This window comes from Pipistrellus hanaki (genome assembly GCF_964339955.1).
Source record: "Pipistrellus hanaki genome assembly, chromosome: 1".
Classification (NCBI taxonomy): Eukaryota; Metazoa; Chordata; class Mammalia; order Chiroptera; family Vespertilionidae; genus Pipistrellus; species Pipistrellus hanaki.
In genome coordinates, this window is record NC_140503.1 from 26,779,171 (window position 1) to 26,802,772 (window position 23,602).

At 55.6% G+C, this 23,602-nt stretch overlaps 1 protein-coding gene across 7 annotated transcripts in view; it reads left to right on the forward strand.

The window, feature by feature from the left end:
• TMEM229B (transmembrane protein 229B) overlaps positions 1 to 22,065 on the forward strand; it is a 40,721-nt gene extending 18,656 nt beyond the window's left edge. For 4 of the 7 annotated variants that reach the window (XM_084867296.1, XM_084867295.1, XM_084867298.1 and 1 more), the window contains exons 2-3: positions 9,932 to 10,113; positions 19,974 to 22,065. In XM_084867296.1, the coding sequence (XP_084723422.1) occupies positions 19,992 to 20,504 (513 nt within the window). In that variant the 5' untranslated portion in view covers positions 9,932 to 10,113; positions 19,974 to 19,991 and the 3' untranslated portion in view covers positions 20,505 to 22,065. Of the gene's footprint in view, positions 1 to 7,638; positions 7,659 to 8,498; positions 8,634 to 9,931; positions 10,114 to 19,970 lie in introns of those variants that run through there. The other 3 variants (XM_084867300.1, XM_084867299.1, XM_084867301.1) reach the window with 3 other exon arrangements.
• Positions 22,066 to 23,602: the final 1,537 nt, after the last annotated feature.

Below are 23,602 nucleotides of genomic sequence, written 5' to 3' on the forward strand. Positions count from 1 at the left end.
CCCGCCTCCCCCTTTAAAAAAAATTTCCTTCCCTCCGCCCTGTATGTGTGACGTGCGATCCCTCCGTCGCGGTGTGGTCCAGCTTCTGCACTGCGCGCTAACTGCCTTCCCTCGTTCCTAACACCTACGGGGAGACACTGTAAGACCGTGGAAAGAGCCTGCTCCTCATCAGCGTGTCACCCCCGGGTTTTCCAGCCCCCCTGCTCCGGGTGTGCAGGTATTTCTGGAGCCCACACGGGTGTGGGCGTGCGAAGCCGTCTGGGACCAGGTGGATCGCTGACGAGGGCCGCGCCCGGGTGCGATGGTGGGCACAGCCCTGCCGAACACTGGCATTTCGGCAGTCGTTTTCCTCTTCCTACTCCCACCAGGAACAGACGCTCATGCGTCATCCACTCGGCTGACACAGGAGGATGTGCTTGCGAAAGCGCCTCAGGTGTATTGGGCACAGGGGGGGAGGGGGTGTATAAAGAGAAGGCCGGGGCCCTCTCGGTGTCTTGAAGGAGACAACTGCAGAGTTGGGGAGACGAGGCTTGAACTCCCTGGAAGGTAAACGTCATCAGTGCGGTGACCCCACAGCACAGCTCAGCCACAGGTGCCTGGAGAATTAGGTGCCTTTGGGAGTTCGGGGTAAGAGGGGTCGGGTGGGTTTGGCAGGATGCAGAGACCTTTCCTTAAAGAGGCTAATCTTTGAGCATTGAAGAACCGGCAAGTACGGGCAAATGGGGAGGAGAGACCAGGGCATTCCAGGAGGGGGCCCGTATGCACAGAGACCCAGAGATGGAGCACGGATGGTGTGAGTTAGGGACCAGCCTGGGTAGGGCCAAGGGCTGTTGGAGGGTTAGAATCCACCCCCTTTTTGCTTTGCAGAACAACTACTTTGCAACCAAATCTCACTGAGCACCTAGCTCGGGCTTTAAAAAAAACTCTCCCGATTCTAAAGTAATACATGTTCAGTATAGGGAGTTTAGAAAGATAGAAATATGTAAAGAGAAATTTTAACCAAGTTCCTCTATTTTTGATCCAGAGGTACTACGCTTCGTAGTTCCTTCATTTCTAAGATCTTTAATTTCCCCCCCCCCTGCAAATAGCTTTGTTTTTAAAAATATATATTTTATTGATTTTTTTACAGAGAAAAAGGGAGAGAGATAGAGAGCTAGAAACATCGATGAGAGAGAAACATCGACCAGCTGCCTCTTGCACACCCCAGACCGGGGATGTGCCCGCAACCAACGTACATGCCCTTGACCGGAATTGAACCTGGGACCCTTCAGTCTGCAGACCGACGCTCTACCGCTGATCCAAACCGGTTTCGGCACAAATAGCTTTGTTTTGTTTCATGGATCCAGTAGCCCTTCTTGCCCCTCCGAGGCGATGAATCGAACCTTTAAAAATAATTCGTTCTGTTGACTTTGTCCATTTTATTTTCTAGCGAGAACTTCTGTCCTTAAATCTGGTGCTTCTTTCGAGGTTTGGTTTTAGTCCCTAGCCCAGTGTCCAGGGCACAAGCCTGGGTGGTGAGGTGGTCAGTAGCCCACCACCCATTAGTATGGGCTTGTGGACAAAAGCCCGTTCACGTGGCTGATGAGAGTCTCTCCACTCAGGACTCCTCCGGGGCCTCTGATCTTCGGGCTCCAACGTTGGAGGCCCCGGCGCTGCTCACCTGGCTGAGCACAGCGTCCTCAGCTCCCCTGCCTGGGTTCAGTCCCAGCCCCGACACACTCGCTCTGTGCCTTGGGAAAGCCGTGTGATGCAGAGTCTTATTGATAAAGTAGGGATAATACTATTCTCTATCTCAAAGGGTTTTTTGGTGAGGTTTAAATGAGATAATACGTGCCAAAGTTCTCAGAGCAATGCCTGGCATATATGTGTGCTATAGGATAAGGTGACCAGACATCCCACTTTTGGCGGGACAGTCCCGATTTTTAACAATTTGTCCCGTGCAAATTGTTAAAAATCAGGATTGTCCCGCCAAAAGTGGGATGTCTGGTCACCTTACTATAGGAGTATCTACTATTATTATTCTAGCATGATTTTGTTTTGGGGGGTTGTGGTTTCTCCATGTTTATTCCCATCGATCTTCCATTTTCAGGGAATCTATCTGATTCCTTCCTGTTTTCTAAGATGGATTTATTCTTCCTAGAAAAGGCCCTTTCTGTCATTTTCTAGGGCCTTCCGGGAGGCAGGTATATGGCCCTGGCCTCCTGTCTAGAAACAGCCATGCATTTCCTCCCAAGTTCTTTTCCTCTGATTGTGTACAAGTGTTCTTGGTATCTGTCGTGCATACATCAGGGCACGTGAGCACCAGCTCGCCCTAGAGCCCAGCCCAGGCCGGCCCAGGCTGTGTCTCGCCTCTGGGCTGTTACCGGATGCTGCCTCTGTCCTGCAGGGGCCTCACCATGGCTGCGGGAAGGCAGTCCTAATGAATGCAGTGGCTCCTCTGTCTACTTTGTCAAAAGGAACATTAATTATTTTCAGCAGTCTAATTACGTGGCTAATGAGGTAACATTCCCTTTAATTACTCTTGCCTCCGTGCTGTTTGGAGCCATATTTTGAGCATGTTGCCAGGCTCCCTTTGTTAGAGGTAGATGGAGCTGTCTGGCCGGAGACGGAGTGAGGAGCCGGGCTCCCTGGCTGAGGCCCGTGGTGCGAGGACCTGGCTGTAGCCAGTGCCCAGCCCCGTGGATGCTGCCATTTCCTCTGTGCCATTCCTCGGTGCAGGGGTGGGGAACCGTTTTTCTGCCGAGGGCCATTTGGATGTTTATAACATCCTTCTCGGGCCATTCAAAATCATCAGCTTAGAAATCAGCCTGCTGTACGTGGTCAGTTCATCAACTCACCCCAAAAGCCTTGGCAGGGCATCAGCGCAGGGGAGAGAAAGGGACAGTGGGATTGGGGTCAAGTGTAGGGCAAACAGCGTCCATCACGGCTCCCCCAGAACAACTAGCATTCCTCAGCCCTTCATCCGGCGCACTGGCCCTCGGGCGCTCTTGGCCAGGCCCCCTCCCCCGTGGATCCTGAGGCTCTCCCGTATGCCAGGTGTTATCCAGAGCTCGGGTGCGGAGACGAGGAACAGACTGCCTTCGAAGACAGAAGTGTGATCACGCCCCTCCCCTCTTTGCCCAGGCTAAACACCACATGCCCATGCTCTGCCAGGGGTCTTCAAACTATGGCCCGCGGGCCACATGCGGCCCGCAGAGGAGTCTGATCCGGCCCGCCAGGTTTTTTGGGCAGTGAGCGCAGCCGAGGTGTTACAGTAGGAATTAGTAGTTCATATAGTCCGGACCTCCAGCTCTCTGAGGGACCGTGATCTGGCCCCCACTTTAAAAAGTTTGAGGACCCCTGCTTACCGCCGTCCCAGGCTGGTCCCTGCTGGGGCCTTCCTGTGGTTCTGATGGGATGGATGTCTTCAGTGCCTGGGCCTCCGTGAGCAGACCCTTGGAAGGCGGCTCTCCCATGCCCCTGGGTGGACTCAATAAGGCTGGGAGGGGCAGCTCCCGTGAGACTGACTGTCTGCCAGGAGGACCTATTGCCACTTATAAGTGCCCATTGCCACAGGTACATGAAGCCTCTCAGTTTCCATCCACACGTCCCCATCTCATGAGCGGTGTACGGGGGAAAGTGCTGGCCCTCCCACTGACGTCTTTGAGCTTCTCGTGCCTCCTGAGTAAAGTCAGAGTTAATGTCTGCCTCGTAGCCTTGTGGAGGGGTGGAGGGGAGTGATGAGGTGACCTGGCGCATAGATGCCCAATAAATGGTGTGGAGTTTTTAACACCCCAAGCAGCACCCCTAGGCTGAGTGTTAGCCAGAGACCTCGTGGCTGGCCTCATTCTCCGGGAGGCAGGACCCCCTCCTGGGCTCTTGGATGTAAGTCACTCCTCAGGCAGAGGACAGTGACTTTCACGGAACCCTCCCTCCATCGCACAGTGACAGCCTTGGCTCCCGTGGCCTGAGCTTGAGGAAGAGCCAGGGCAGGGGTGTCTGTTCAGAAGGGAAGGATTTCCAAGAGCAAGGAAACGGAGCTCAGCTTTCGGGCTGTGTGCCGGGCAGCCTTCTGCTCAGCCTTGGTCAGGCCTAGAGCGGTGCAGGCCGGTAGAGCTCTCTGAAGTGATGGGCATGCTCGGCCTCTACACAGTCCCGTCTGGTAGGCACCAGCCGCACCAGTGCATCAGTAGCGGCTGAGCACTTGAATGTGGCCAGTGCCGCTGAGGAGCGGACTTCTTTATATTACCCACGGAGAGTTAGTTAACATTTAAATATCCAGTTGTAGGCGGTGACTATCACATTGAATAGTGCAGCTCTGGAGTTTGTAGAGAAATAATGTGCACTACCTGTTCTTGGCTTGTGCCTGATCTCCAGGCTGCTAGTTTTCATGTATCCTGTTCACAGAAGACAGTCAGGGTGTGCTGGGGTCCTGCTCTCACTGGTCCTGATGGTCCTGCTCTCACCTGTGCAGGGCCTGGCCTTCTTGGGACACAATACCTCGAGTAAATAACCAGCCTCTAGGGGATTTCTGGGACCAGGTCTCCTGGCGGTCGGGAGATCTCTGGCGTGGCCTGGCTGTAGAAAGCCGTGGAAAGCAGGGCGCTGGTGCCATGCTGTTGAGGCGGTCCCGGCTTGTCCTCTGAGAGACCCCCTGGGCTTCTTCCTGCCTCCACTGGTGAGGAGACTGAGGGAGAGGGTCCCCGCTGCCCCAGAGGCATGGTGTGGTGGGGTAACCTGAGGACACCTTAAGGACATGGCGATAACAGGGAGGGAGCGCCCAGATAAACAAATGTCTGGTCACTTGGTCAGCGAGTCTGTGAGCGTGCGGCTGACAGGAGGAGGCTTGCTGGTCTCATGTGACAAGGATTGCCAGGGCCCTTCAGCGGCCACCTGATGGGAGCTGCACGGAGGATTATTGATGAAGGGGAGGGAGGCGGCTCTTTACAGTAACACATGCCTCGCCTTGGGACGGCGGCCAGGCAGCTAATTAGAGAGCCCAGCAGCTGTCCAGCCTCTCAGGCAGCCAGCAGCGGTGACCAGTGCCAGGAGTCGGGGGGTTGGAGGGGGACGGGAGAGGGGCATGGGGCCAGACCACCCTCTGAGGTATAGGGACTGGGCTGTCAGGGCTCCTGCAGAGGCATGTAAGTTAGAGTGAACTGGAGGGGAGGTAGAGGGGAGGGGGGAGGAAGAGAGGACAGGTGGCTTTAGGTGAGACAGGAGGCAGGGTGGCGAGGTGTCCGGCCAACGGGGAAACCCAGATTCCGAGCCCTGAGGGAGCGGCCAACAGCAGAAGGCAAGGTCAGGTGGAGTCCACTTTCTGTCTTCACCCGCCTTGTCTGTGCCAGCCAGGTGCCCAGGGCCCGGGTCTCCTTGCTGCCCAGGGGATTTGGAGCTCCAGTTACAGTTGAGCGGTGTGTGGTCACTCCTGGGTTGGGGAAGTTACCGGATCTACTTGTGTTCAGGGCCGGTCTTACTACAGGACAGGGACAAGCATTCGTTCTGTGCCACATGGGAAGAACCGGGAGGACTGAGTAACCAGAGGGCTCCGCAATGAGCCTTTGAGGCAGCGTCTTTCCTTTGTAGGAACCCGGGGTGAAGCAGAGTTGGGGAGAGTTAAGGAAGAGGCGAGTGGGAGAGAGAGAGGGATAGTGTTTGCCTGCTGCTTCCTGGCTCCAGTCTCGGGTTCTGGGCCATGTAGGTGTGGGAGGTGAGTTGGGGAAGATTTGTTGTTGGTCTTTTGTTTGTTTGTTTGCTTTTGTTTGTCTAATCCTCACCCGAGGATATTTTTCCATTGATTTTTTAGGGAGAGTGGAGGAGAGGGTGTGAGAGAGTCACATCCATGGGTTGCCTCCTGCATTTGCCCCAACCGGGCCGTGGGGGTCAAGCCTGCAACCAAGATACATGCCCTTGACCAGAAATCGAACCCTCGATCCTTCTGTCAGAGGGCCGACACTAACCAATGAGCCAAACCCGCCAGGGCTAGATTTGTTTTTTAGGTTCCGGTCAGAGAAGCAGGGATTCAATCCTGCAAACCCAGCTTACCCTACATAGTCACAGGGGAGGAGCGAGAGTGATGCAGAGGGAATTTCCTGCCAGCAGCCGGGGGGTAAACCTCTTTGGGAAATGAATTCCACTTGCATGAAAACTGCGTGTACCCTTGGAGAGGGCCAGCACGCTGTAGAAATAACAGAGTGGGCATTGTCATTCTCCGGCCGGACCCTGAGCGTGGAGCCGGCGGGGCCCCGGGGGATGCTGGGACGCCTCAGTTCCGCCCCAGACTCTCTCAGGTGACACGTCTTCTGGACTGCCCAGAGCCGTGGTCGGCAAACTGGGGCTCCCGAACCACACGCGGCTCTTTGACGCCTTGAGTGTGGCTCTTCCACAAAATACCACGGCCTGGGCCAGTCTGTTTTGAAGAAGTGGCATTAGAAGAAGTTTAAGCTTAAAAAATTTGGCTCTCAAAAGAAATTTCAATCGTTGTACTGTTGATAGTTGCCTCTGTTGACGAATGAGTTTGCCGACCCTTGGTCTAGACCCAAGGCCCCCACCTTGTCTTTCCATGCCGCTCAGTCCAGGTCAGGGGTCCTCAAACTTTTTAAAGTGGGGGCCAGATCACGGTCCCTCAGAGAGCTGGAGGGCCGGACTATATGAACTACTAATTCCTACTGTAACACCTCGGCTGCGCTCACTGCCCAAAAAACCTGGCGGGCCGGATCAGACTCCTCTGCGGGCCGCATGTGGCCCGCGGGCCGTAGTTTGAAGACCCCTGGTCCAGGTGATGGCTCTGGAGGTGGGAGAAAGGAGCATGAGCATCCTTTCATCCCTCATCTCCAGAGAAAGCCCTTCCACGCTGAGAGCCTGAAAGTGAGGGACGATCCCCAGCCACCACTGTGTTTCGTTTGATAACACCGGACGGTGCAGTCCCCCAAGAATCTAGCTGGGCCCTTCTCTTCCTGGTTTGTCTGGCCATCGAACAGAAAGTTCATGGTCTTGGAATTCATTATGCGGAGGGGGAAACACATGATGATTTTAAAGATGGAACAGCATTTCTTTTTGAAAACTTATTTTTTAATTTAAGTATTTATTGTTGAACTATTACATATGCCCACCCCCCACCACCCCTTTTCCTTCATTGACCCCTTCTGGTCTGCCACATCTGCCACCCCAGGCCTGAGGTCTAAGGTCTGTGTCCATGGGCTTTGCATATAGGCATACATATCCTTAGGTTAATTTCTTCCCACTCATCCCCACCTTCCCTCTGAGATTCCACCGTTTGGACAATGACCTTTCTTTCTTTCTTTCTTTCTTTCTTTCTTTCTTTCTTTCTTTTTTTTTTTTTTTTTGAAGTGTGGCTTTTTATTTTATTTTTTATTTTTAAAATATATTATATTGATTTTTTTTACAGAGAGGAAGAGAGAGGGATAGAGAGTTAGAAACATTGACCAGCCACCTCCTGCACACACACCCCCCACCCCCGGGATGTGCCCACAACCAATGTACATGCCCTTGACCAGAATCGAACCTGGGACCCTTCAGTCCTCAGACGGACGCTCTATCCACTGAGCCAAACCGGTTTCGGCTGGACAATGACGTTTCAATAGAAGGATGTTCCAGGGCCCGTGGGGACATTGGTGACGGGGACTATGGGAAGATGGCAGCATCCTCGAAGGGATGAGGTGGGAGCAGGGCCTTGGAGGAGGGGTGGGTGCGGCGGGCGGCGGAGGAGGGCAAGTAGTGAGGCTTGAGACCGTGTCAGGGTCTCTGCTCCTCAGGCTCCCAGCAGCGCCTGGCCTGTGGAGGGGAAAACCGTGTGGACAGACTCGGCTGCATGTTTACAAACACGAAGCTTACAGAAGGGACTAAGGAGGTGACACTTAATGACGTGCAGACGTGTGCCTGAAGAGTGAGGTTGGATCGAGAGCATTCGGAAGGCATGCTGTGTGGGGGAGAGGGCTGGCTCTAGAGCCTAGGACCAGGGTTTGAATCAAATGTGTGGATGTGGCCCAATGTCTTCATATCCGGAGACTCAGTGTTTTCATCTCTAAAATGGGAGTGAGGAGTGATCATCCCAGCCCTCCCTCAGGGGTCTCAGCAAAATCATGAGAGACGATATGCTCCAGAAAGGCTGAGTTCCACGCACACGTTAGTCCTTTTCAGGGCTCCTCACACATGCATGTACTCTCAACACTGTTCAGGCCACGCCGCAGTCCACAGAGGAGCCTGATGCCCTGTGCACCCTGGGACCTACTCTAAGAGGGCAGGAAGTGTTGGAGGGACTCCCCCCCTCCACTATACCATCACCTCCTCATCCAGCCCCACCAGCTCCCTGGGGAGGACTAGGAAGCAGGAGGTGCCCAGCAGGAGGGAGCTGCTCTGACCGCCGCGGCTTTGTCTGCCAGGTGGTACCTCGGCCCGCCGTGGGCTGGGCTCCGGGGCTGACGGCAGCGACCAGCAGGCTCTGCTGCCAGGATGTGGGCTTTGCTTTCTGTTTCTGTCTTGGTTTTGTCTTGTGCGGTGGATGGGGCCTGCGGAGGGCCCCGGGAAGGGGAAGTGCCCGTAACCCGGGGTGGCATTGAACTCCCCGGGCATAGGGTCATGATGGTGCTGGGGCATCAAACATGCCCCATTCAAGCCCTTCCTCGAGGGGATAGGTATGTGCTTTGGTGACCTCTTGGCCCCCATCAGGCAGGCAGGGTGACGTGGGCGGGGGGGGGAAGAGAGGGAAGTTGGTGGGGGGTCAGGGCTGGAGACTCCTGTGTGTGGAGGAGCTGGAGGGACAGAGGCAGAGCACAGTGCCCAGTGCCCAGTGCCCAGTGCCCAGCACAGCCTCTGCCCTTTATTTCTCGGTGCAGGGGAGAGGCCCGGGGGTGCACACTGTCTCCGCCCACCAGCCCAGGTGCACACAGTGACCTTCAGGTCCCGCTGCCTTGCACATTGTCAGCTCAGGGAGCAAAGGCCTGAGGCTCCTCTGCTCACAGGGCCGGGTGGGGCTGGGGGGGAAGGTGACCGGAGGTGTCAGCAGCGGGTAGCCCCTCCGTGGCCCACCCTGTTCGGCCGTCCAGGCGGGATGGTGCTAGCTGCCCTCCACGCTCTCCCTCCCCTCCCCAGGCATCTCTGCTTCTCCGCTTCCGAGTGGCCTGGGCATCCTCCCGTAGGCCGTGCTGCACCTGGCCTTGGACTTGTGCCGATGGGGCTGCGTTCAGGGGTTTTCAGGGAAGCTTCCGCACCTTCCTATTAGAACAAAGCACCTGGGAGTCTCTGGCAAACGGTCATGTCCTGGGGATGTACTGGAAACACGTGGCCAGGGACGTTGTTGAGTTAGATGTAGAGCGGCTGTAGTCAGTTTCAGACGGTAATAGGAAGGCCTCCCCAACAATAATGACAAAACGATGGGATGAAGTAAGTGTCAGGGTGGTGGGGTTGTGGGTAGAAGGGTTAGCACCTGTTTTGATGGTGTGCTTGTTGTCCTAACCCCCTAAATGCTAAACTCAGCATGTGACATTGACACCCCCCCCCCCCCCCCCCCCCCCCCCGTGGGGCTCTTGACCACCTTGGGAACAGATGTACCCACTACAGGGTGGAGGTGAGTTTCGGCAGAAGCTCAGTAAGAATGGGGCTGGATTATAAAATTATATCCGCTCTCTGATTTACGAGTGAGCACATTCTTGCTCATGGTAAAAGGAGTCCTAAGTCCCGGCGCCCCTGGGGATGTGACTTGAGAAGGATCCAGGGCTCTTGTTGCTGCATTAACCAGACCCGAGCAGACAGGGCCTGGAGGAGGAGGTGGCCGGTTCCAGGAGAGGGGTGAGGGTGTGGGCAGGACGAGCGTCCAGTGCTGAGCTTGGAGCTGGGCCTTGTGGTGTTTGCCTTGAGGCTGCTTCTCTGGCTGGCCCGGTGGCTCAGAGCTGGGGGCAGTTGAAGCTAACGAACTCCTTCTCTTGTATTCCAGGGTCACATGGAAGCCACCTGCCCACTGGCCGAGGATCGGCTAAGCCCTGGGACTGGTGCTTGCCCACGCTGCTGAGGATGGCACGGTCGCCCAGCCTGGCACCAGGACAAAGGTGAACCCAGGACACGCCTGGACAGCGATCCTGATGTCTGTGCTGAGCTGCGCACTGAAGGGTGTGATAAGTGAGTCTGTCACAGGATCCCCAGGGGAGGGCCAGCCCTCGCGGCCCGGGCAGCGTGGAACCAGGTCTGGACGTCCTGGCCTGAGCCCGCTTTCTGTCCCAGGGTCTGCCAGGGCCCCTGTAAGCCCTGTCCGGGGCCCCCTTCCGGGGATTGTGCATTAAGAAGTAGTCCTAGCCAAAACCGGTTTTGCTCAGTGGATAAAGCGTCAGCCTGCAGATTGAAGGGTCCCAGGTTCGATTCTGGTCAAGGGCATGTACATTGGTTGCGGGCACGTCTCCGGTAGGGGCTGTGCAGGAGGCAGCTGGTCGATGTTTCTCTCTCATCGATGTTTCTAGCTCTCTATCACTCTCTCTTCCTCTCTGTAAAAAAAAAAAAAATCATATATATATATTGATATATATATATATATATATATATATATATATATATATGTGTGTGTGTGTGTGTGTGTGTGTGTGTGTGTGTGTGTGTGTGTGTAGTCCCAGAGGAGAACAGGGCGGGAAGGGGCGGGCAGGGTCCAGCAGTGTCAGGCCATGTCCCTTGCTGGAGTCATGGCCTCTAAAAAGAAGGCCAGACTCAGAGGTGACGTGAGTGGCCTGAGACACCCAGCCCCCAGGAGACGCTCCTTGTCTGCAGGCTCACGGATGCTTTGAGCCTTGGCCTCCCTTTCTGTCCATAGGAACCGTGCCTCCGCTGGGACTTGGCCTCTGCCCAGAGTCCACGGCCAGTTTCTATGACTCGGGTAGAGCATCCAGGGCACCGGGAGGCGAGGGACTTGTGGCACCTGAGCTGCCCTAAAACTGGCCATCGGGGCGCCTGCCGCTTTTGTCCCGTTCCCGGCGTCTCCTCTTCAGTCCGGATAAGCTCCGTGTAGGGCGGGCGAGAGGCCCCCCACGGTGGAGCGTCGCCTGTCCTCACGTGGCCTTTCTTCCCGGCCTTGGCCTCTGGCTTTTCCTGGACGATGCTTTTAAACGTGGCAATGGTCGGCACTTCCAAGCCCAGAGGCCTGAAGGCTGTTCTGTCTGTGGGGCCAGGGACCAGCAGGCAGAGAGCCCCCCTGGGAGGCAGGGCAGGGAGAGGGGGTGCTTTTGCACTCCTGACGGGACAAGCGTTCAGGAGCAGCTGGGCTGGCCCACAGGAGCTGGAGCCTTAGGTTCCACGGAGGAGCTTGCAGGGAAAAGAGTAACCAGGTGTTTCTCAGCTTTAGGTGGAGCTCGACTCTACTGGCAGCTGAGAGGATAAAAGTCAGGGCTAGCATCTGTGCGCTTGCGGAATCAGCCTGTGCTGGGAGGGTCTTTCAGGAAGCGTGCTCTTGGGTTGCTCTGTGGCCGGCGTGCGGTGAGTGTGCCTGGACCATGGGGGTGGCGTGGGGGAGGAGAGAGGCCCATGGAGGCCACTGTGGGAAGGTGGTGACTCAGTCCGGAGACCTCTTACCCACAGAGCACAGACGTCCCCAGAGCCGTCGGCATCACCAGCCTTCACACTGTGGTCCCCTCTGTCCCGTGAGCCCACTTCCGGAATTACTCATTAAGGGAGAGTCCCAGAGAAGAAAAGGGCTGAACTGTTTTGTTACCGGCATAAAACAAGATGTTTCTGGTGGGGTCGGTGTGACAGTGGCAATGGGAAACGGGTGTCCTCCCTTTGTTGAACATCTGTGTTAAGGAAGTTTTCTACTCGTGGAATATTACACAGCCATTATCATAACGAGCACATAGGCGATACACCGATGTGGAAAAACCAGTGATGGTATAATAAGTGCTAATGTCAGGTTACAGAACAAGTCCATTAGGGTAACTTGTAAAATAAACTTGTGAGAAAAGATTGCAAAGAGGAAATGATAATGGCTGCTGGTTTGGTGGAATTATGCATGCCTTTTCTTTTCGAAGATGCCTGGATTTTCTCCCAAAACAAAATTTAATCTGGATGAATACGCAACACACCATTAGGGGTGACTTTCTTTACGGTGTGGGGTGATGGGGGACTTCGTTTTCTAAGTCATTCCTTTCTGTAATGTTTACATTTTAGCTGTGAGCATGTTATTTTGGTAGTCAGAAAAAATAAAAAAGATATTTTAAAATGGTAGAATTAGAGACTAGAGGAGAAAGAGGAGAAAGCAGTTACTCTTTTCCCTTCAGAAAGAGCTGGGCTGTAACTGGTTTGGCTCAGTGGATATAGCATCGGCCTGCGGACTAAAGGGTCCCAGCTTCGATTCCCGCCAAAGGCATGTACCTTGATTGTGGGCCCATCCCCAGTAGGAGGTGTGCAGGAGGCAGCTGATCGATGTTTCTCTCATCAATGTTTCTAACTCTATTCCTCTCCCTTCGTCTCTGTAAAAATCAATAAGATATATATACATATACATATATATATATATATATATACACATATATACATATATATATATATTTTTTAAAAAGGTTAAGCTGGCTAGCTGTTTATATCTGCTCTCATCAGTGTTTAAGGGGCTATGCCTGCTTGGGCCCATTCATTCATCCATTCATTCATTCCATAGGCAGTAGTGGGTCTTATTGCCAGGCACTGTCCTACGCACCAGACAGAGCCCCTATCCTGATGGAGCTTTTTCTCTAATGAGGTGTGGGGGAAATAAGACAATGAACAAGTAGCAAAATATCAGAATGTGAGAGTGCTGTGAAGAAAACAAGATGGGGTGATGTGAGCGAAAGGGAGGCCATTTTGGATCGGAGATCAGCGGTCTGAGGGGTGACAGTGAACCTAAGTGACAGCAGGGAGGCAGCCACATGAGGTCTGGGAGAGCCTGGTGGCACCGCACAGGATGCCCAGCCCCCGGGCCCATCGCGAGCGCCCTTTGTTGCTTGAGGCCTGTAGAACCGCTGGGTGGGGGCTGACTGTCCCTCAGGCCCACTTCCCCCTGCGCCTGCCCGCTGGGACTTGCTTAGCATCTGAGACCCTCCCCCTGCTTGCTGGTCTGTGTGGTGTGGTTGCCCCTGACACTCTGGCTGCTGTTGGTCCAGGCACAGGGCTTCCCTGGCCGGCCTGTGCGTTGGCCACTGCTCCTGGCGGGCAGGGCTGGGCCATCTGAGATCCCCAGCAGCATTGGGGCCGCTGGCAGTCAGGGAGGCTGCAGGTAATGTGTGTCCTGGTAGGGCACCTTGAACGGCACATGCCTTGAGGCCCTGAGAGGTGGCTGCCCTGGTCCTGAGAGGGTCAGCGTGTGACCCTGGGGGACCCTTTGTGCAGATCCTGCCAGACCGTGGCCTCAGAACAGAACATGGTCTCCCACACAGTCTGAGAGCCTTTGGTAGCTCTGACTCCCGGTCTGAGCTTCACTGATGATCTACCTTAAATCTCATATCCTTCTTGTTTCCTGGTGTCTCTCCGTATACCGTCCAGCCTTCCGGAAGCAGAAACTCGGAAAATGGTAGTGCCCTCAGAGGAACCTGTAGTCAGCTTCGAGCAGTGCAGTATCCTGGGGGGACTGAAGGCTCTGGAGCTGGACTCGAACCCCACCTTCGCCTTGTATGGCTGTAAGAACTTAGGCTAATTATTGAGTCTTTCTCTGCCTCAATTTCCCCATCTGTAAAATGGGCTTGAAGAGTACCTGAGTTAATACATGAAAAGTGCTGAGAAGAATGTCCAATTTTTAATATTACTAGAGGCCGGGTGCATGAAATTCGTGCAGGGGTAGGCCCCTAGGCCTGGCTGGCGATCAGGGCCGATTGGGGCCTTCTGGCTGCTGGCCGGGGCCTCCCTTCTCCGGCTGCCGCTGCTGGCTGCCAGCTGGGGCCTTCCTTCATGCCACGCCGGCCCCTGGTGCTCACATCATAGCAAGCGATAGAACTCCCAGTCGAACTCCCTCGGGGACCCTTTGCCTATTAGCCTTTTATATGCATAGAAGATTGTGACTGAGAGGTGGAGGGAGGACCATCCTAGGGGACTTTCCTAGGGGATGCCCACAGCAAGAGAGGGTGGAACTCGGCATCTGGGCCGAGCAGGTGTTTTCCCCCACTTGCTTCCCTCGGGTCCGGAAGCAAGCTCATGTTGTCCCCTCCCCCACAGCCTGATAACCACAGGGGAAGCTCAAGATGGTTTCAGACCTTGCATCTTGCACCCAGATGCCCAGACGCAGGAGCAGATCATGGGTTCCACTTGCCTGCAGTACAGGGTCTGTCAGGAGCCTGGGCTCACGGTCACTCAAGCCCCACCCCACTGCCTTGCTCTCAGGACTATGCCTCCCCTCCTCCCCCCGAGCATAAAACTGTAGTGATTTGTGTACCTGGGGATGGGGAGTGAGATTTGGGAAGTACACGGGGTGAAAGAGGAAGGCTTACGTGGCCTGGCTACATGGAGGGGAAGCACGATGTTCTAGCACGGTGCTCCTCTGGACAAAAACTCCCGGAGCCCTTGTGTGTGGCACCTCAGCTTCCTGGAACAAGATGGGAGTTTTTGTCAAAACCAGGGACAGTCATCTCAGCTGGTTCTGCTTCTAGCCTGCCCTGGGCTCTTATGCATTCTCTTCGCGCCTCTCAGCGGCTTGCTCTGCTCTCCGGCGCCCTGAGGAACAGCTCAGCAGGCCCGGAGCGCAGCAGGGCAGACACTCCGAGGGAGCAGGCTCTGTAGGCAGCCCTCTCCCCTCCCATGGCCCGTCCTTAGCGGAGCAGAGGCTGCCGGGAAAGTCCTTGAGTCCCGGCCCTTTGCTGGAACTCTGTGTTCCTGGGCTCATGGACCAACAGGTCTGAGGAGTTTCATCACCACTTGAACTTAAACTTGAGGGCTGTTCCCCCAAATCCCTCTTGGGAGACCGTCCAGACTTTTCTCCTGCCTTCAGCCTTGCCCACACTCTCTCCTCTTTATTCCATCCTGCACGTTCTTGTTCGGGCTGTTCCATTTTTGTGCCCTTGGTTCTCAGGATGGTGTGTTTGTCACCGGGAGAAAGCGGCCAACATCCAGTGTGCTCAGTGCGCGGCGGGCTCTTCCGATCCATTTCTGCCCAGGGCCCCGCTCCCGGGCCGAGCAAGGAGGTAGGGGAAGCGGACGGAGGGGGTGGGGCGGCCAGGCAGGGAGAGGTGTCTGTTGGGCCCAGCAGAGGGTGGGTGAGCTCAGTGTAAGCTCGGCACCTGTGGTGATCAGACATGGGTTTGGGGAGTGGGGCTCTGAAAACCCACCCGAGCCACTGCCTGCCTCTAACCTTCGTGTCTGTCCCACCACACGCCTGTCCCATCCCAGCTGACTACACTGTCTTACCTCGCGGTTCCCTGTCTTCACCCCCATCTCCTGGCCCCAGCCAGGACTTCCGGGTTCTCCCATTTGTCTTGCAGGAGCCAGGCGAGTTCTCTGGCAGGACACCTCGAATGTGGTCTGGCCTTGCTTAGCCATGCTTCCTCTCCACCTACCCTGCTCTTTTAGGCACAGAAGATCCCGGAAACACAACCCAGGCCTCTGGCACCCGTTCTCTCCCTCGTCCTCTCTTCTGTTCAGCAGCTTGCCCTCTCTCTCCCTGTGACAGCTCTCTCTCTCTTCTTTTTTTAAATTATATATTTTATTGATTTTTTTTTTACAGAGGAAGGGAGAGGGATAGTTAGAAACATAGATGAGAGAGAAACATCGATCAGCTGCCTCCTGCACACCCCTTACTGGGGATGTGCCTGCAACCAAGGTACATGCCCTTGACTGGAATCGAACTTGGGACCTTTCAGTCTGCAGGCCGACGCTCTATCCACTGAGCCAAACTGAGTTCGGCTCTCTCTCTCTCTCTAATCTTGCTTCTGCTCATAAGGCTTGGGAGTCCAGCTCTTCCAGGTGGCCTGCTCCTCTGATTTGTTACCTCCCGGGAGCCCACGATTGGCCGTCCCAATAGATGAGACCAAGAGGCCAAGCGAGCAGGATTTAAAAATCAGCATCAAGGTGGGAGCCGACGTGAGCGAGGAACGTAGTTGTGTGCTCGGCTGCATAGGAAGCTGCTTCCCGGATCCTGTGGGTGGAGGAGCCTGGGGCTCAGGTCGGTGGACAGACCCGAGTTCAGAGGCGCGTGGGGCGGGAGACGGGGGTCTGCTGGGAGCTCAGGGTAAGAGGAGGGTGTGAGGAGCTGTGCCCCTTCCCTCCAGCCGGGCCTCCCCCCTCAGCCAGGTGGAGCTCCTGACCCTCCTCACCTGAGGAGGTGCTCTCCCTGCGGCTGTCTGTGCGGTGACTGTTTTCATGGGGTTATCTGACTGCCAGGTTGGTGCTCGGGGTGGAGAGAAAGGCCTGGCCTGCTTGGCAGAGAAGGCTGCCCGGCCGCTAGTGAGGGCAGGGGCGGAGGGCCCTGGCTCAGGGGCGGAGGACCCGGGCTCAGGGAGAAGGGGGCACTCGTAGAGGGAGAAGCTGACCAGCCAGCCTGGCTCTGTGCCAGAAACGACCGCCACCCTTTCCTGAGTGTTGGCTGTATTCTTAGCAGCGCGCTCGCTCATGCATCCACACAGGAGCCTCAGGGGTAGCTCCTCTTGGTATCTTCTCTTCACCTGCAGGGAAACTGAGGCACGGGCCCTGCAGGTGGAGGGTGTTCGCCAGGAGGCAAACCCAGGCTGGTGGGATATAGAACTCCTGCGCTGAACCCCCACCCCTGATCCAAACCTGGGCACGTCTCAGGCGGCTCAGGAGGGAAGAACCCGTGGTCGTTTCACACGCGTTCAGGGTTTCAAGGCTCATCTGCCGGGCAGGTGTATTGAGCAATTTTCTCTTTACAAGGCACAAGGATGAGTAATACATATTCATGGGACGATTTTTTTTTTTAAGAGAAAATGTATTTTTATAAAAATTACGCATTTTTTGTTGGAAATATTTTTTCGTCTCTACAGAAAACTACAAAGAAGGAAGTAAGGGCTGCTTCTATCACTCACCATCTAGAGTTGATTGTGGTGAAATTCTTTGTATATTTACACGCGTGTGTGTGTATGTGTGTGTGTGTGCGCGTGCCTTTGCCAAATCAAAATTATATTAACTATTCACTTTGAATCCAGCCTTTTCTCACCATTTTAGTCAATGTTCATCAAGCGGCTACTTGTGCCGGCTCCGGGCGAGTTCTGGCAAAGCTGAGTGTGACATGCAGTCACAGACGCCAGCTGTCGCCGCGGTGACGGCGGGGCAGGGGGCAGCTCTGGTGGTGGAGGGGCTTAGGGAAGTCTTCCCGGAGCAGCTGGATCTTGAGGGACTGAATTCACAGGCTGTGGTGGGGATGGGGGTGAAGGGCTCCCCAGCTAGCAAAAGCAGCCATGTAAAGACCTAAGACAGAATCCGAGGCAAAGCGGAGGTCACTTTGCCAGCCATCCCCAGGGGTTTGGGCCTGATGTTCAAGACCCACTAATGGTTAAATGGGGATAAACATTGGATTTGCATTTTGGAAAGATTGCTATTTGTACACACTCTTTCATCGTGTTATGAGTGAATTGGAAATGAAAAGCATATCTTCCTCCAGTGAGGATTAAAAAAAAAAAAAAGTGGTAGTAAAACTACCTGCCCTTCACAGGAATCTTCTTTTGTTGTTGTTAATCCTCACCCGAGGATATTTATCCCCATTGGCTTTTAGAGAGAGTGGAAGGGACAGGGAGAGACAGAGAAACATCTATTGGTTGCCTCCTGCATGTGGCCCTGCTTGGGATCAAGCCTGCAACCAAGGTGTGTACCTTTGACCAGAATCCAACCTGAGACCCATGAGTCCATGGCTCTGTCCACTGAGCCAAACCAGGTAGGGCCACGTTAATCTTAATTGCGTAAAAACCAATGACAAAATGTGAATGAAAGTGCTTGGAAGACCTTTCATAAAGCGATGCACAAGGGTGTGTGTTTTGTGACCAGGCTGCTGAAAGATGAGACTGGAGTTCCTAGACAGGTGGGCAGACTGCAGATGTCATCTTGTTAACCTCTGACCCCTCTCCCACCTTGGAGAGGGGGTTGGCAGCGATGCCAAGCCTGGTGTCCGCTGGCAGCTGGCCCTGCTGGGATTCATGCTCTCAGGCTCGGTCTTCCTGCTCTCCATGAAGCCCTGGGCTCCCCCATCCCACCACCATCCCCGTAAACAACACGTGTCATCTAGAGAATGCCTGTTTGGGGGCGGCCTGTGCCATCCCCGGCTGCAGAAGAGAAGACCGGAAACATTTGCTGCCCTCAAGGAGTACACAGCCTCCTTGGACCAAAAGGGCGTGTGCCTAAAATAGTAAATAGGGTGGCATTTGGTAAAGGGCCAACGAGTGGTCTAGACAGCTGCTGGGGAAGGGTGAGGAGAAAGCACAGAGGCCTGAGGGCTGGGCCTTGAGGACTGGGCCTTAAGAGAAAGGAGGGGGAGGGGAAGAGAAGTGGAAGGAAGATTCTGTCCTCTGTCAGCTCACTGGCTTCCTTTCATCACTGAAACCAAACACCAAACGCCTGCTTAAGGGAGCAGTTAAGGACAAATGTGATCACAAGGAGCTACCACTTTCTACCCATTAGGATGACCATCCTCAGAAAACCAGAAAATAACAAGTGCTGGCAAGGATATGGAGAAATTGGAACCTTTGTGCATGGCTGGTGAGAATGTAAAAACGGTACAGCCGCTATGGAAAATAGCAAGGCCATTCTTAAAAAAATAAAAATAAAAAAATAAAAAAATTAAAATTAAAAAGTGGAATTACCAGGTGATCCAGCCATTCCACTTCTGAGGATATCCCCAAAAGAGTTATTCACAATAGCCAAAAGGTAGGAGCAACCCATTCATGGGTAAATGAGTAAACAAAATGTGATATGTCTAGATAGGTGGATCCCAATGCAGCCTTAAAGAGGGAAAGAAATTCTGACACAGGCTATCATATGGATAAACCCTGAAGACACTCCGCTAAGTGAAATAAGCCAGACACAAAAGGACAGATATTGCATGATTCCATTTAAATGAGGTGCCTAGCGTGGTCTAATTTATAGAGACAGAAGGTAGACTGGTGGTGGCCATGGGCTGGGGAGGGGAGGAAAATTCATGTTTAATGAATATGGAGTTTCAGTTTGGGATGGTGAGAAGGTTCTGGAGACATGGCAGTGGTGGTTGCACAACAGTGTGAATGTCCTTAATACCTCTTAATTGTACACTTAAAAATTACTAAAATGGTAAATGTTGTTATGTACACGTGAACACGTGCATGGAAGACAAATGCAACGGCTTGCTTAGAAAGATCTCAGAAACAGGAGAAAAAGTGAGGGGAGAGATGGGGACCCAGGGGAGCCTGGTGAGAAACCAGCACGTAGCCTGGAAATGGGTGTGATTGACGGGTCAGGCCAGCTGACCCCCTCACAGACCACATCCAAAACAGCTAGCCTGGGAAGGCGAGCACACACCCTGCTCCAAGAAGCATTTGAGTCGGAAGCCAGAGGGGTGGTTTGCTCTCTTTTCTTTTTTAAATATATTTTATTGATTTTTTTACAGAGAGGAAGGGAGAGGGATAGAGAGTCGGAAACATCGATGAGAGAGAAACATCGATCAGCTGCCTCCTGCACACCCCCTACTGGGGAGGTGCCCGCAACCAAGGTACACACCCTTGACTGGAATTGAACCTGGGACCTTCCAGTCTCCAGGCCGACGCTCTATCCACTGAGCCAAACAGGTTAGGACTGGTTTGCTTTCTTCATTTCTCATGCCCACGGCTCAGGTAAGGCCTATGGGATGAAGCAATGACTGTGGGATAAGGCGGAGCTTCTGGTTGGTAACCAAAGAGAAAGGCAGAGGCGGGCTTGAAATCCACTGGGCCTTGGTTACACATCATCAGAGACCTGGACTGGATGGTGGGATGGGAGGCAGGAAAGGCTCAGCCCGCCCGCCCTCCCTCCCTCCTCCCTCCTTCCCTCCCTCCCTCCCCATCTCACCTGTCTCCTCCGTGTCCCAGCAGCTGGCTCCCGTGGGCGCCATGGCTTCGGTGGAGCCGCTGACGGCGCTGTCCCGCTGGTACCTGTACGCCATCCACGGCTACTTCTGCGAGGTGATGTTCACGGCGGCCTGGGAGTTCGTGGTGAACTTTAACTGGAAGTTCCCGGGCGTCACGAGCGTGTGGGCGCTCTTCATCTACGGCACCTCCATCCTGATCGTGGAGCGCATGTACCTGCGCCTGCGGGCGCGCTGCCCGCTGCTGCTGCGCTGCCTCATCTACACGCTCTGGACCTACGCCTGGGAGTTCACCACCGGCTTCATCCTGCGCCAGTTCAACGCCTGCCCCTGGGACTACTCGCAGTTCGACTTCGACTTCATGGGCCTCATCACCCTGGAGTACGCCGTGCCCTGGTTCTGCGGGGCCCTCATCATGGAGCAGTTCATTATCCGCAACACACTCCGCCTGCGCTTCGACAAGGACGCCGAGCCTGGGGAGCCGGGGGAGCCCGCAGGCGCCCTGGCCCTGGCCAACGGCCACATCAAAACCGACTGAGCGGGGGGGCCCGCGGGGGAGGGGCCGGGGTCGCTCATGGACCCTGAGGAGAGAAGTGCGGAGCTGGTGGAGTTGCCCCCTCTGTACACAGCACAAACCCTGCCTCACCCTGGTCTCAGCCCTGCGGGGTGCACACAGCCCCAGCCCAGCCTCAGCCCTGCGGGGTGCACACAGCCCGCATCCCTCCACTGTGGGCTGGTGTTGGGGGCGGGCTGTCAAGGCAGCAGAGGGACTTGGGGGTTGGTCTGTGGATCTCACCCCAGCGCAGAGGCTGTGGGCAGGAGGCCTGAGGCATCCCAGGGACTAGACTACATGGGTGACTTCGGAAGCAGCAGGCCCTGCCCTGCCCTGGCTAAGGGACTCTGAGAAACGGGCAAAAGGCGAGAGGCAGGGCTGAGGAGGCGTAGGGCTGCTGCCTCGGCCACCTGGTTCCTTCTCACCCGGTTTAGTTGGGCTTTGGCTGGTTCCGTTAGGCAATATTCAGGTGCTTGCTTGCAACCAATACCTCCCCGGGGGCCTGCTGAGCGGCAGCCTAGGGAGAGACTGGGCGGCCGGACGCTGCTTTGGAGCCGTGCTAGGCTGCAGGGCTGGGAGGCCTCCCCTTGGCTCCTCTCCCTCCCCCCAGGGCCCCACGCTGCTCTCTCGGCCTCCTGGGGGCCCCCTGGTGCTGGATTCCCACCAACCTTAGGCTTTTGGAGGTTTTAGTCCCTGTGCTTTTGGTGGCGTTTCTGTCCCTCCCCCAACCCCTCCCCCCACTCCTTTCTCGCTTATTTTTTAAGGCCTTTTCCACTATCAGCCCTTTATCCATGTCAGTTACCCACCAACCCCCAACTCCCACTCCCCGGCCAACACAGCAGCTGCCAGAGATAGAACCTGAGACACCCCACCCGCCCTCTGCAGCCCTCCCTCCACTGTTACCCAACCCGGTGGGCGGTGGCAGTGCCCTGGTGCTCTTCTCCATCCATGCCCCCTCCCCGCAGTGGCCCAGCGACCCGTGAATGGCACCCACAACACCGCCAGGCCAAGATGGGCCCCGCAGATCCTCAGTGGGGACCCAGAGACAAATCAGTGTCTGTGTATGGGGGTGCTGTGGGGAGGCGGGTAAAGTCACACCTGATGGTTTATTTTCAGGGCAGTCCAGCGTTCTGGGGGATCCAGCGTTGCAGACCGTGGAGAACGAGTGAGGGAGACTATCCTTAGTGGGAAGGGATCAGTTCTGGATCTGCCATAGCCCCAGCCCTGCAGCAAAACCTCCTCAGGGCCACCCCTCCTCACCCTCCCCTGCAAGACTGACACTTGGAGCTTGCTCCTCAGACAGTATTAACCCTGCCAGGCTCACAGGCGTTGTCATCTTGGGCGCCCACGGCAGGTCCATTGTTGGCAGTGGATGGGTGAAAACCTCCCTCCAGCCCACTTCCGGCTCCTCCCCCACTTGCCAAGGGGAGGGTCCATCAGAACACAGCCTTTCCCGTGGTACGAGGTCTCTACTGGACCACACGAGAACTCTTAGGTAGAAATTAGCCCTTCCCCTTTTGTAGAACATTAAAAAGTGATCATGCCACCTGCGGAGAGCATCTCCTCTTCCTTGCTGTGTTGCTCCACCCAGACGGTGCGGGCAGCGCCGGGCCCACCGGGCCAGGGCCGGCGGGCGGGCGGGCGGGTGTGGGCCGGAGTGGTGTCCCGGATTGGGGGAGGGGCGGGGAGACGCTGGGAGGGCTGCTCTCTGCAGTGGTCCTTGTCCGGGACGGGATGAAGGGCCTTTTCCAGCCTCCGTGTCCTGGGCAGGCGCGTTCTATCCAGGCATGAGCTGCATTCTGCAGGGGCCTGGCTGTGGTTTACCTGTGGCCCCAATTCTAGGGCTTTGGGGCTCCTAGGGGCTTGCGGCTGCCATGGGGGTAGATGGTGCTCCATGTACAGCTGTGGGGATTCCAGAGGAAGAAGATTGGCTGGCTTCCCTGTTCCCTCTAGGGAATGGCTTCCTTGGTCCTCTCCTTCAGCTCCAGGCTCAGTCTCTTGGACCCCCCCACCCTTGCAGGCCCCCAGTTGGGCCCCTAGACCCTACCACCCCCCCCCTTCGCTTTCCCTTTCTACGATGGCCTCTGGTGGTCCGCTTGTTGGTGTCTCCCAGCCTAAGGTTCCACAGTTCTCAGCCTGGCCAAGCCCTTGGATGGCCCACTGGATCTGGCCTTTCCAGACGTTGCCCTGTGGACATGCCTCGGCACCCTCTCTCCTCTGTGCAGGAGGTCCTGGGGTAAGCCTGCCTCCCTGGCAACGTGCAGAGTGTGGTGTGTCTGCTTCATGGAGCCCCCTGCACAGGGAGGCAGTGAGCCAGGGCTTGGCCACAGAATCTGCAGGCTCAGAGCTCAATGCAGGCTCATAGCCCAGACCTCATTCCTATTTTTTTTTTTTTTTTTTTTTTTTTTATCTCCAGGGCCCCAGTTCCTTAGTGCCCAGGGCCTCAAGGTTTAGGTAACCCCATGCCTGCCGAGCAGTGGGGGTGCTGGCGGAGAGCGTTGGTTTGCCGTTTACGAGCCGCTGGTGCCCTGGGTCTCTCCGCCGGACACCCCCGCACCTTCGAGTTACAGATCGCCTTGTGCTGTCCTGCATGGTTGGATGCTTCCGTGTCTGCTGGCTGCCCTGTCCCTTGTGCCCTGTTTCCCTCGGATGCCAGTGAGTCATAATGGCATCACAATGGCCTGTGCTTATTCTCAGCAATAATACTGAGGGCGTGGCCATGAGTCCTTCTGTCCCGGTCCCTTGCCCTCTGCATGGGTCTCCCGGAGAGGCAGCCGCTGAGGCGGTCAGTTCGCGAGAACCTGTGTTTATGGAGCTCTGGGCTGTGCAGACGCCTTCTCAGGGGATGCAGAGCCCCCCCCCTCTCCCCCCCGCTGGAGGGGCTGCGGTAAGGCAGGGAGCTCTCCTGCCACCCTGAGGCCACCCCCACCTGGAGGAGGGGCAGGTCCTGGCTCTGAGGCAGGGGGACTGTCTCCCAACTGCGGCAGCTCCTCGGCAGGACACACGACCGGTTTGTGCGCCCATTGCCTGCTCTGTCTCCGTTAGCGTCTCTGTCTTCTCTTCACATCCGTGCACATGAAATA